This window comes from Geotrypetes seraphini, chromosome 5 (genome assembly GCF_902459505.1).
Source record: "Geotrypetes seraphini chromosome 5, aGeoSer1.1, whole genome shotgun sequence".
Lineage (NCBI taxonomy): Eukaryota > Metazoa > Chordata > Amphibia > Gymnophiona > Dermophiidae > Geotrypetes > Geotrypetes seraphini.
Genome location: NC_047088.1, coordinates 77,619,000 through 77,631,878, shown reverse-complemented (window position 1 = coordinate 77,631,878; position 12,879 = coordinate 77,619,000). Strand labels below are relative to the sequence as shown.

Genomic DNA, 12,879 nt, shown 5'->3' with positions numbered 1-12,879 from the left:
AGGTAGCCACCCCTCCTTTTTTGTGCACTGCAGCAGAAAATAACACCGGGTAAAAACCCTTTAAGGACAGCTTAGAAGATTCATGCAGAGATAGATGGGTCTCTTGAAGCAAAACAATGTCTGGAGTAAAGCTTTCTATATATTTCAGGATCTTAATTTTTTTCACAGGGTTATTGAGACCCTTAACATTAAGAGATAGACATTTTATAGGCATGTGGTGATTGGTAAGAAGTCATTACAAGTATAGTATGAAAAGCAGTAATAACATGAGCACCATTGCAACAGAATTGTATAATTAGAAGCATATATCTGTGATAATAACACAAACAACATAGTACAGTCTGCATCAGTGTAAGGTGTTAGCAAAAAAGCTAACATTATCTAAGGGTAAGTGAGTGGCACTGATAGACCAGCGATCCAACTGCAACAGAGACAAATCAAGGAAGAACAGTTCAAACATCACTATTTATCAGACAGTAATACCTGTCATGACTAACAGTCAACAAAGTGAAACAGCAGGTTATAGCCATATATAAAGGTAGACATTAACCCAGTCATATCTTATCAATAGCAGACGGCTGTACAGATTCCAGGAACTCAGCCAGAGCAGCAGGGTCAGAATAGTCAGTGGTTTTGTTGTTGTAAGTTACTCTCATGCGAGCTGGAAATAAGATACCAAATTTTGCACCAATATCCTTCAGTTTAGGTCTATACGCAAGAAATTGTTTGCGTCTTTTAGCAGACTCTTTCGCTAAATCAGGTACAAAAAGCAGCTTGGATCCTTCAAAGGTAATCGGCCCGTGAAGCTTGGCATGTTGCATGATAAGCATGGTCTGGCTGTGCCGCAACATGGTCACTACAATTGGTCTGGGAAACTTGGTGGATTGGTGGCGCTGATGTGGGACGCGAAAAGCGCTATCAATGTCCAATTTTGTAGCATCGTTTAATTTAAGGATTTGTGGTAACAATGCACCCAAGAACTCAGCGATATCACAAGCTTCCCTTCCCTCCGCTAGGCCAAGGAGACGAAAGCCGTTTCGTCTGGCTTTATTATCAGCGTCTTCGAGGGCCCTCTCTAGCAGGGTGACACGTGCTGCCTGGCGTCTCAGTAGTTTTAGCGATTCGTCGGTAGCAGCCGCTTTAGTTTCAAGAACATCAATACGTGTAAGCGCTTTGGTAAATTCACCGTTAAGGTTACTTAGGTCATCTTTTATATCTGCAATGTCCTGTTTAGTATCAGTTAAGAGCTCGCGTATGCCGCGGAGCTCGGCCAAGATGGCGGATGATTCATCCTCGGTCTTACCTGCACTTTGTTTCTGCGGAGAGGCGGGTTCGGCATTTTTCCGCTTGCTGGGTTTAGTGGCTGACATGTTCGGACTGCCGTATGCGCAAAAAAAATTAAATTCAAAGAAATGAAATTCGATGTTTGATCGAGGCACAAGCACGAGGTCTCCGGAGCTAGTTCGCTAGGCTGCCATACGTGCACGCGCTCACTAGCGCCCCCCCCCATTTCTTGTTTTGATCATTTCAGCACAGATAAAATATACCTTACGAGAGACCTTGGAGTTTTACAGTACTAAATAAAAGATAAAAAGGAAAGGAAATCCATTAAATAGATAGGACAGAAAATGCAAATTTATAACCCAATTCTGTAAAATGTGTCTTCTTATAACTAATTCAAGAAACCTATCAGATATCTATGGAACACAGACACATTAGCCTATTTATAGCATGTCACAGAAAATGCATTTTCCTATTACACTTCTCCCTCCGTATTCACAGTGATAGGGGATTAACAGACCAACAAATTCAGGAAAACCGTGAATAACTTTTTCATATGTTATTCGCGGTTTTCTATTAAAAACCATTGTGAATATGGTGAAACCACGAATGAGAGGCTAGAGAAACTGGGCCTCTTCTCCCTTGAAAAGAGGAGACTGAGAGGGGACATGATCGAAACATTCAAGATATTGAAGGGAATTGACTTAGTAGAGAAAAAGCGATTGATCACCCTCTCCAAGGTGGAGAGAACGAGAGGGCACTCTCTAAAGTTAAAAGGGGATAGATTCCGTACAAATGTAAGGAAGTTCTTCTTCACCCAGAGAGTGGTAGAAATCTGGAACGCTGGTGTACATTCACTCCTCAGTTTCTATGGATTTTTGTATTTGAGATCTTGAATATATGTAAGCACAATACAATGTTACAGTATATACTCAAATATAAACTGAGATTTTGGGGTCATAAAAATGGCCCAAAAATGGGAAAGGGATTGGGACTTGTATACTGCCTTTTTGTAGTTATTCAACTACATTCAAAGTGGTTTTACATACAGGTACTTCAACCATTTTTTCTATCTATCCTGATGGGCTTACAATCTGTCTAATGTTCCTGGGATAGTGGAGGATTAAGTGACTTGCCCAGAGTCACAGGGAGCAGTGTGGGTTTTGAACCCACAATACCAGGGTGCTGAGGCTGTAGTCTAAGTACTGCTCCACACTGCTCCACTACAGGGGAATCCTCCTCTTCGAGCCGCTATCCACAATACATGCACCATTCCCAGAGATGTTATCCACATACATACCCCCACACTCTAGTCTGATCTCCATATACCCATTGGTGCTGCCACTGCAGATTCACTGTCCTCCATACACCCCCCAGATCTGCAGACCTTCATACACTCATGGATTGTGTGCCACCGCCAATCCACTGTATATTGAACTGGGCGAGGTCTTGAGCATCTGTGCATGCTCAAGGCCTGCTGGCTCCTGCCAAATCTCGGAGAATCCTCTCAGAGTTCTCGAAGAATTCTCTGAGAATCCTGGTTCAGCATACAGTGGTCGGCTGTGGCAGAATGTATGGGTGTAAGGAGGTCAGCGGCTCTGGGGGTGCATGGAGGTCAGCAAATCTGCAACAGCAGCAGCACCAACAGGTATTTTGAGGTCAGTGACTCAGGGGGTGGGGGCACGTATGTGGTTTATATTCAGATCAGTTTGTATTTGAGCATATATGGCATATCATCCTTCATTGGGTCAACCTTTTTTCCTCTTTTTGGGGGGAAAGGGTCACCTCAGTTTATATTCAGATTAGTTTGTATTCCAGCATATATGATATATCATCCTTCACAGAGCTAGAGCATCACATCTCTGTCTATCACAGTTCCAACTGATTTAAAATCTAGGGCCTGTTCTTAAGTGTAGGTATCCTCTGCATAAGTACAAAATATTACTGTCAGCACAATTAGACCAGATTATAACTATACTTTCATCTTCTCTTGTGGTCTGTGATAGTTCTCACTGTGTAAAGAAATTGAGGAAGCCAAAGTGCCTGGGAAAAAAAAGATTGGGATTCTGCCTTTCATCAACCGCTTCAAAGACTTTGTAGCATTCTCTGAAGAGGTGTTCAGAAATGCTGAGCAGAGAAGAGACTTAGATAAGGCCCTGGGCAAGCTGATGGACACGGTCTTTAACAGCAGTAGGTATAAGGGGTAATTTAATAACTGCGAACACCTATAATTTTCTCTATGTGAGTTCTAACAAATTTTCAACAAAACTGACAATTTTGACAATTATCAAGAGAATTTATGCACCACTGTTTATTTATTTGTTTATTTATTGCTAGATAATGGTTCATTGATTAACTAACTTGAGCTTGTGCCCAAAATTCAGTGTGTAACTTTGGGTGCCATATATAGAATCCAGGGGTAAGCCCTCTTTATCTCTTTGTGCTCAGTTCAGGTAAAGTTATATGCTTTACAGCAGTGGTCTCAAACTTGCGGCCCATCAGGCACTATGTTGAGGCCCGCGGTATGTTTATCTTTAGCTATAAATTACAATATTATTATTAAGGCTTAGCCAAAAGGAAAGATTTATAAATTATAGAGAATTTTACCTCATGCAAAATTGTCATTTCTTTAATAAGACATTAACTATTTTGTCTGCGGCCTTCCAAGTACCTACAAATCTAAATGTGGCCCTGCAAAAGGTTTGAGTTTGAGGCCACTGCTTTACAGGGTGTGCTGGCATAAATTTAACCAAATATCAATCAGTCAATGTATCTTCTATATCAAAAGATTTTCTCTCTCTATTGTTTCTCTCTATTCTTCGGGCATCAGACATGCCAGTTGTTCGCCTCAATTTTTGGCGATACAACAATCTTAGTGGCTATGGCTGTGGCTTCTTCATTCGCCCATTTGCTGAAAAAACTTTTAACGTTTTTTATATTTTTATATATTTATATTTTTTAGATTTTTTATATAAAGTGCTTTATACTTTCACACATGATTGTAAAGAAATAACTTATCTTAAAAGCGTTGTTTCCTTGATAGGATCGGGTCAAGGACCTGTCATATCGACATGTTTCGCCATAAGGCTTTTTCAAGATTAAGTCCCCTGCACAAATGAAAGAAGACAATGTAACTCCTGTCCCCATATTTAAATGCATTCATATTCTTAACTTTAAGGGAACCATATAGTAAATATAAAACGATATGCTCACCCTTTTTTTCAATTTTAACTGACCATCCCAATGCTCAACTGTTTTGATCTAACAAAGATGGCCGCGGCGTCTTTTGGTCGGATATAAGTACCTCCCCTATTCTATGACGTCACTCCTTAGGACATCGAATCAGGGAATAAATTTAACTTTAATTTAAATTTAAGCATAAATTTAACTACATACCGAGAGAGCATGTAAAGCACTGCATAAATGCTTTCTAAAATTATCCTCACTAAGATCATTATTTAAGACAATACTTTCTACTTGTAGCAGGGTTAAAATTTTCCATGAGCAGGATAGTAACTCCTACTGTTGTAAACAAGCTTCAATATGGTACAGAAAGGAATATTATTAGATGAAGTTATGAGGAACAAGATGGTGTAAGGTAGATAACTGATCTGTGCTTCCTCAAGATAATTTGACTCTTTTTTGACTTGAGTTATGGCTTTCTTCTTTGTCAGTACTAGAGCATTTATTAATAAAAGAGTCCCAACAGAAGAAACTGTAGAGATACCTGTAGATCTAATCGTCATGTTGGTAGGAAGAGTGCTGCAGTACTTAAACATGCAGAAGTTTATGTTGGTGACAGTGAAAGTGCCAAGCAAACTGGTAGAAACAAATTACACTGTCCAATACTCATTTTGGTGCCTCAAATGTTAGACCTGTTGCTGGGTATATTGGCCTGCTGATTTCAAAAATGGCACCAGTTTTCTCGTATCAGCTCTAGTTTTTGAGATACAGAACAAGTGCCTTACAGTATACCACTCTTCACTCTGCTTGTCCATTAAAAAATCAGGATATTTTAATGTAGTATTTAAATTAATATCTTTTAAGCATGAAGAAAACATTAAAAATTAAAAGAAAAGTGTACAACATGAAAATCTACTTATTTCATACCAAAATCACAAATTTATGATACAAACTTCCCAGTCATTTGACACACAAGAATCTCCTTTTGTAAGACTTCCAAGAGTGGGACATGGCAGGACAATCCCGCATAAGATTCCAACAATAGTCTGCCATCATGTGTGCATCCCATCTTCCTTGGCATCTGGCTTCCATTGTTTTTATGTCTTGGTGAAATCTTTCACCTTGCTCTTCGCTTAAGTCACCAAGGTTCTCTGGAATGCGAACCAAGTGACTGTGAAGATAATGGACTTTAACACTCATGTTACAGCCAAGCCTATTGAAATGAAAGAGCATGTCCTCTACTAATTGTGTGTAATTGTCTGCCTTCTTGTTGCCAAGAAAGTTTTTCACAACAAGAACAAAGGAAGACCAGGCGCATGATTCAATTTCATTCATTGATGCTATGAAATGTGGGTCATTTATAAGTTGTCTGATCTGTGGAACATCAAAAATTCCTGCCTTCAGTTTTTCCATAGTAAGTCCAGGTAACATGTGCTATGGGGCTCATAATAAAAATTTTTTAAAAAAGTTCAAAAAGTGGCCTAAATCGGTACTTTGACGATCAAAAAGACAGATCGTCCAAGTACCAATCACACTGCACAACAATTTTTTGGTTAAGTCTTGATTCCTGAAAAGTTTTTGGTGATTATGACAGGTACCAACTTGGTATGCTCAAATATGGTTTTGGTTTTACTGCATCACGTAAGAACTATGAGAAATAGACATTTTTATGTTTACTGACAATAAAATATATAGTCAAGTTTACGTTTCGCACAAGCGACTAAATGAAACAGAATTAAAAGTGTTTTGCTCCCGAGTTTCTTTTATATTCAGTGTCTGGTGCATCACGTTGTAGCATCCAACAATAGTCGGCAAGCATTGACGGATTCCAATTGCCCTGGTATCGTTTCTCCATCGTAGCTATGTCTTGATGAAACCTTTCACCGTGCTCGTCACTCACAGCACCGAGATTTGCGGGGAAGAAGTCCAAGTGTGAATGGAGGAAATGAATCTTGAGTGACATATTGCACTTCATTCTCTTGTATGCTTTGAGAAGTTTGTCTACCAGCTGAATGTAGTTTGGGGCTCTGTAATTGCCCAGAAAATTGTCAACAACGTCTTTCAAGGCTTTCCAGCCAATTTTTTCCGGCCCAACTAACAGATCTTCAAATCGCTTGTCACTCATAACATGTCTGATCTGGGGGCCAACAAAAATACCCTCTTTGATCTTGGCATCAGTTATTCTTGGGAACATCTGTCTTAAATAACGAAAACCTTCCCCTTCCTTGTTCATTGCTTTCACAAAATTCTTCATGAGTCCCAGTTTAATGTGAAGAGGAGGCAAAAATATCTTTGTCGGGTCAACAAGCGATTCATGTGCTACATTTTTCTGTCCTGGAACTAACTTTTTACGGAGTGGCCAGTTCTTTCTAGAATAGTGCGACTCTCTGTCTCGGCTGTCCCATTCGCAGATGAAACAGCAGTACTTTGTATAGCCAAGCTGCAGTCCTAGTAACAGAGCAACGACTTTGAGGTCTCCACAGATATTCCAGTTATACCTGGTATACTGGACATACTTTAGTAACATTTCCATATTCTCATATGTTTCTTTCATATGTGCTGCATAGCCAACAGGTACTGAAGGATAAACGTTGCCATTGTGCAACAGAACAGCTTTCAGGCTTAACATTGACGAATCAATGAAAAGACGCCACTCTTCCGGGTTGTGATCACAACCAAAGACCGAGAACAATCCTTCAATGTCACAACAGAAACAGAGACTGTCGACTTGTGCAAAAAATTTGGTTATATCATGATGCCGGTCTCGAAACACAGAAATTTTCGTACCTGGTGATAGCAAACACCATTCCTGCAGTCTCGAACCTAGCAGCTCAGCTTTTGCTTTTGACAGACCCAAATCTCTGACCAAATCGTTCAATTCGGACTGTGTTATCAGATGTGGATCGCCTGATGAGGATGGTTCAAAATCCGGGTCAATGTCACTGTTAGAACCCTGCACTGCAGTTTCTTCATCTGGTTCGTCTAAGGTCCAATCCTCTGGTGGTTTCGGAACTGGAAGACTGTCATCATGTGGCATGGGTCTCATTGCTGAAGGCAGATTAGGATATTCAATTGACTTCTTGTTTTTGGCAGAGAAACCAGACACATTAGTCAAACAGAAATAACAGTCCGTCACATGGTCTTTCTGTTCTCGCCATATCATCGGAACAGCAAATGGCATCGTCTTTCGAGTACCTCTGAGCCAGGCTCTCAGACTAACAGCACATGTCGCACAGCAAATGTGAGGCGCCCATTGCTTGTCTTGATCACCTATTTTGCAGCCAAAATACAGATGATAGGCTTTCTTTACAAGGGCAGTCATCGAACGTCTCTGAGGCGTAAGTGTATATTCCCCACAGATATAGCAGAATGTGTCGCGGCTGTTACGACACCGACGAGACATATTGCCCGACACCAAAACGTCTATAGCATCAAGCTTACTTACTGTTATATTGCTACAGCTACTATACTACTATACTTTACTATACTGATACTATATACACACACGGACTATCTATATTAACCAAATGAGCAGGATCGGTGTATGGAAGCCACCATTATAGCATGGTGAGACAGCGCAAGCTCGTTCAGACCTGCCCAGACATGCCCAGGATGTCATCTTCCATAAAACAGCTTCCAACCTGGCTAGATTTTATGCATGGACATACCCAGGCGGCACAAACCGTTGTTGATAAGACACTTATGGGAGAAAAAATTGTTTGCATCCAAATATAAGAAAAAATCACGACAAAATTGAAGATTTCTCTGAAATGGTACGTGATGGGTAATTTTTGATGTAATATTCATGATCAGCACCCAAAATTCTATAAGAAACACCCAGCAGTGTTCAGGAAGCAAAAACTTTGTTGTGCAGTGTCATCAAAGCTGGTTTTAGACATATCTAACACCAGCTTAGGCCTTTACCCTGCCTCTGAACGCCTAGAGTGAAAAGAAGCGTTTTTAGAGGAGGGGAAAGGGTGGGAGGTGAGCCGGCCTAGACTTAGTTGTACTGCAAGTATAACCAAAAGTCTAGGAGATCGCCCAGTCGGAACTTATGTTTTGACTTAGACCAAGTCAAAACAGGTATAAGTTCTGAATAGGGGCCGCTGAGCTGATCGCGGCTCCCGCGATGAGCTCAGCAGCCCTGGCAACCTGCCCACCCCCCACGGCAACGATCATGGCAGGAGAGATGCCCAATCTCTCCTGCCAGCACCCCGCCTCAACAAACCCAATACTGGCAGGAGTGATGCCCAATCTCTCCTGCCGAAAGTGCACCCCCGCAACTACCGGCAAGAGGGATCACAAGCCTTCCTGCCGAAGACAGGACCTCAACACCCCCCCTCCCACGAATATCGGCAGGAGGGATTCCAAGCCCTCCTGCCAAAGACGGCCCCCCTAACCCAACCCTCCTCACTACCCCAGAACCCCCCCCCCCCTTTTTAGTTGGCCGGACGGCCAGAATTGGCCCAGTTGCCTGAGGCCTCTCCTATGGGCAGGTCCTTAGGCACATGAGATGGGTTGGCCTTAAGCTCTGGTGGTCTAGCAGTGAGGCAGGACAGGAGCGGTCCCACTCATATCCTGTCCCGGTTAGCTCTGCTGCACCCCATCTCCCTGCTGCTTCTCGAACCCATCCACAGCCTGTCTTTTATGCCCTGGTATTCCAGAGGTGAACCGGGGCAGGAGTGATGCTCCTACGCTCCACTCTCCCTTTACTGCATTCTTCTTCCACCTCTATATTAAAAGGGCAAATATTATTACAATCAGTCACCTTCAACACTAAATCAAAAGGATACTTTTTTTTTCTGAACAGAATGTTACGTTCAGATCAAGTAGGGTAGATGTAATGGCTTTGTAATGTCTAACCAATTCTACCAACAACTGAAAGGTTTGTCTGATTTTCCCATAGTAGTATATAGAATGATTTTATCAGCGATGCTGATTTTCCAGCGGAGTTTACTCATGCTGCACTTGTGATCTGTGATTTTATTGAGATTAATTTCCAGATTCATTGCTTCTCTTTCATTTGTTTCATGGGAAAGAGACACTGTCTGTCTCTTCTCTATTGCAAAGAAGAACTGTGTAGTCTCAAGCTAGTTTCTGTACACCGTTCTGGAATAGTTCATATAAAGTGAATCCATACAGGAACAATGAAATGCATCACTATTTATATGAACGAATGATTTGGAAATAAGATTAAAGAGCTTTGATTATATTTTGTTGATTATTGCACAAGATAAAAGAATCTCCTTAGTGACATGCTTTGTCCTTTGCTAGTTAATAGCCTCTCCACGTTGAAGGTCAATGCTAACATGGTTATAATGGAGAACTTCCACCACATCTATTGCTTCTTGTCTGAAATGAAGATTCACAGTCTAGAGAGTAAGAGGAAAGAGGCTAAGCAGAGGTACAGTGAACACCTGGACAAATATGTCATTAAGCACCTAGGACAACCACTGCAGAAGCTCAATGTGAGTATTTCCATAGGGGCAGAGATACTGGCATCTTCTATAGCCCTTTTTGTCAAGGGGTGTCATATTAGAGAGAAATGTTTATAGCAACATTCTGGAAAGGATGTGTAATGAGAGATTCCAGCATCCAAGTCAGGACAAGTGGAATTTCCATACTATTTTACAAGCAGCTCTTCAAACATAAAGCCTCCTGTAAATTAGGAGCAGAGCTGCATCCAAAGAGAGCAGCAAGTTCAGAAAGCTGGGCATTGAGGGGAAAATACCACCCCCTTGATGATAACTTCCCCGCCCTCTCACTGACCCTGGCATAACCCCCCTCCACCCTCACACAACATATTCCATCACTCCCTCCCAAAACAAACCCCCTCCTCTACACCATCAGAACCCCCTCTTGGCACACCCACCATCTTCAGCAGCACTAGACATTCTTTCTGTAACAAACACCCCCCTGCCAAACAAACCAGACTCCCATCCTCACCATCACAGAGTTCTTCTGGCCCCCTACTCTGCGATCTCTCTCCTGCATGGGATCCATGCCTAAATTTTACACGTGAGTCGAAAAAGGGGGTGCAGAAATGGGTAGGATGTGGACGGATCAGGGGTGTTCCTTTAAATTATAGAATATGCATAACTAATAGTGCTTTTTGGTGCCAGGTTTGTAGGCGCCATCAGGGCCGCCATCAGAAATTTCTGGGCCCCTTACTGAGCAATCCTATTGGGCCCCCCACGCACCCCTTCCCCCCTGACTCCCCCTTCTTCCATGGGCCGAATACACACATACTTTTCTCTGTCGCCGCACTCTTTGACCAAAAGATTTGTAAGCCTGCAACCACGTCAAGATAGACTCTTTCAACAGGGCCCTAACCTAACCTAAACTAAACTAATTTATACTTATCTATTCTAAACTAACATATGTCTAATACTGAACTAATAACAAACTAACAAACATCTGCATAATAAATAACTAATAAATAATAGTGCTAGTAGCTATAATTCACTTCTGAATGTAAAATCTCAGTTAAGGATTTCTTTTGACCTTTGTAGGCCAGAAGTAGATCACAATTGCACAATATTTTTTGTAACAAGTATTAAATGTGTTTTTATAAATACTGTAAGCTTAATAAATATATCAGAAAAAACCACATCTGAGCGCATATCTGAACATACACATCTGTATGATCCCATCCTCAGCTTGCCTATAGCTGCATCATGCATGTTAAAAATGTATGATATGTTGATATGTGCATCTGCCTTCCTTCCCATCCATCCTCCTCAGCCTGTCCTTACACATCCACAGCTGCATGTTAATGATGATGTATATGTTATGATGATAAATAAGTGCATATGAGCACATCATTAACATGCAGCTATGGATGAATATAAAAAAGAAACAATATTCTGTACAATTGTCAATTTATAAATCAGCGTCTTCTCCCCACTCTCTCTTCCCCATTTCCCTTCAGCGTCCTCAGCCCACTCTCTCTCCACTTTCCTTCAGCGCACGCACATAAAAACAAGCAAGTAATTTATATCATTTTCATTCTACTCATTCATAGAAATTAAAGTCTAAATAATGCCAGTCACATAACAAAACATGATTTTACAAAAATAATTCCCTGCACAGTCAAGCTTGCAAGGATTACTAGATGTCTTTCAGCAGCTCCCCTCCCTCCCCCTTACCTTTGTGGCCAAGTCAAAATGATCTACCAACAATAAAATTTTAAAAACACAAAGCACGCTGTACGTAGAGAAAATGTTAATTATCATTTATATTCCGCGGGTTTTCAAAGAGGTCAAGGCAGATGACTTTATGCAATGTCACCTCAGTAACAACTATACAAAAATAGACAAATTTTCCCCCTCCCTTTTTACTAAAACGCGATAGTGGTTTTTAGCGCAGGGAGCTGCGCTGAATGCCCCACGCTGCTCTCAACGCTCATAGGCTCCTTGCGCTAAAAAACGCTATTGCGGTTTTTAGTAAAAGGGGGCCATAGTGCAAAATATAGACAGCATATATAAATTCTCAAAGCAGATACATTTTCATCACTAAATTTAAAATAAAATCATTTTTCCTACCTTTGGTAATTTCATCAGTCTCTGGTTGCACTTTATTCTTCTGACTGTGCATCCAATATTTCTTCCCTTCTTTCAGCCTCCTGTATGCTTCCTCTCCTCCAGACCTCATTCCCTCCCCAAACTTTTTCTTTGTTTCACCCTGCCCCTTCTTTCTTTTTCTCTCTCTCCATACCCCCTTTCTTTCTGTATGTCTGTTTTTCTCTCTCTCTCACCCTGCCCCCTTCTTTCTTTCTCTCTCCACACCCTCTTTCGTTCTGTATGTCTGTCTTTCTCTCTCTCTCCGTGCCCCATTTTTCTTTGTTTCACCCTGCCCCCTTTCTTTCTTTCTGGCTTCCTGTCCCCCCCTTTCTTTCTTTCTCCCTGCCCTCCCCTATGCCACCACCATTGGGAAAATGCTGCCACCGCCACTAGGATCCTGGGGGAGCCCGGGCCCCCTGTCAGCTCCGGGCCCCTGAATGCAGGACTGGTAGTACTGCCTTGATGGCGGCCCTGGGCGCCATGTATACCTGCCAGTTATTGGTTCCAATTACACACATAAGCAGTACTATAAGTGCATTTATTGGCTCCTATATTTAGGCACTGATTTATAAAATTGCCTTTCATGTTTCTACCTGAGGCAGTGGAAGGTAAGTGACTCACCCAAGATTACAAGAAGCAGTAGTGGGATTAGTATCAGACTTCCCTACTTTCTCCACTACTCTCCACATTAGGCTACTCCTCCACTTACCTAAGCAACTACTGCAATATTGTTGTTGCCCTGGAGCTATATATTGTGGCTTAGTGGATTAGTAGATGGAATCCAGTATTCATGTACCCGGAATCTGGCTAGTGTGAGTCACTGTTGAATAATGGCTGAGATCACTTGGGTATC

At 41.6% G+C, this 12,879-nt stretch overlaps 1 protein-coding gene across 1 annotated transcript in view; it reads left to right on the top strand.

Annotated features, from left to right (window-relative positions):
* Positions 1-12,879, top strand: part of LOC117360307 (exocyst complex component 1-like) — a 123,108-nt gene that overhangs the window by 101,607 nt on the left and 8,622 nt on the right. The window contains exons 15-16 of the mRNA XM_033944004.1: positions 3,288-3,471; positions 9,739-9,932. Of these exons, the coding sequence (XP_033799895.1) occupies positions 3,288-3,471; positions 9,739-9,932 (378 nt within the window). The remainder of the gene's footprint in view (positions 1-3,287; positions 3,472-9,738; positions 9,933-12,879) is intronic.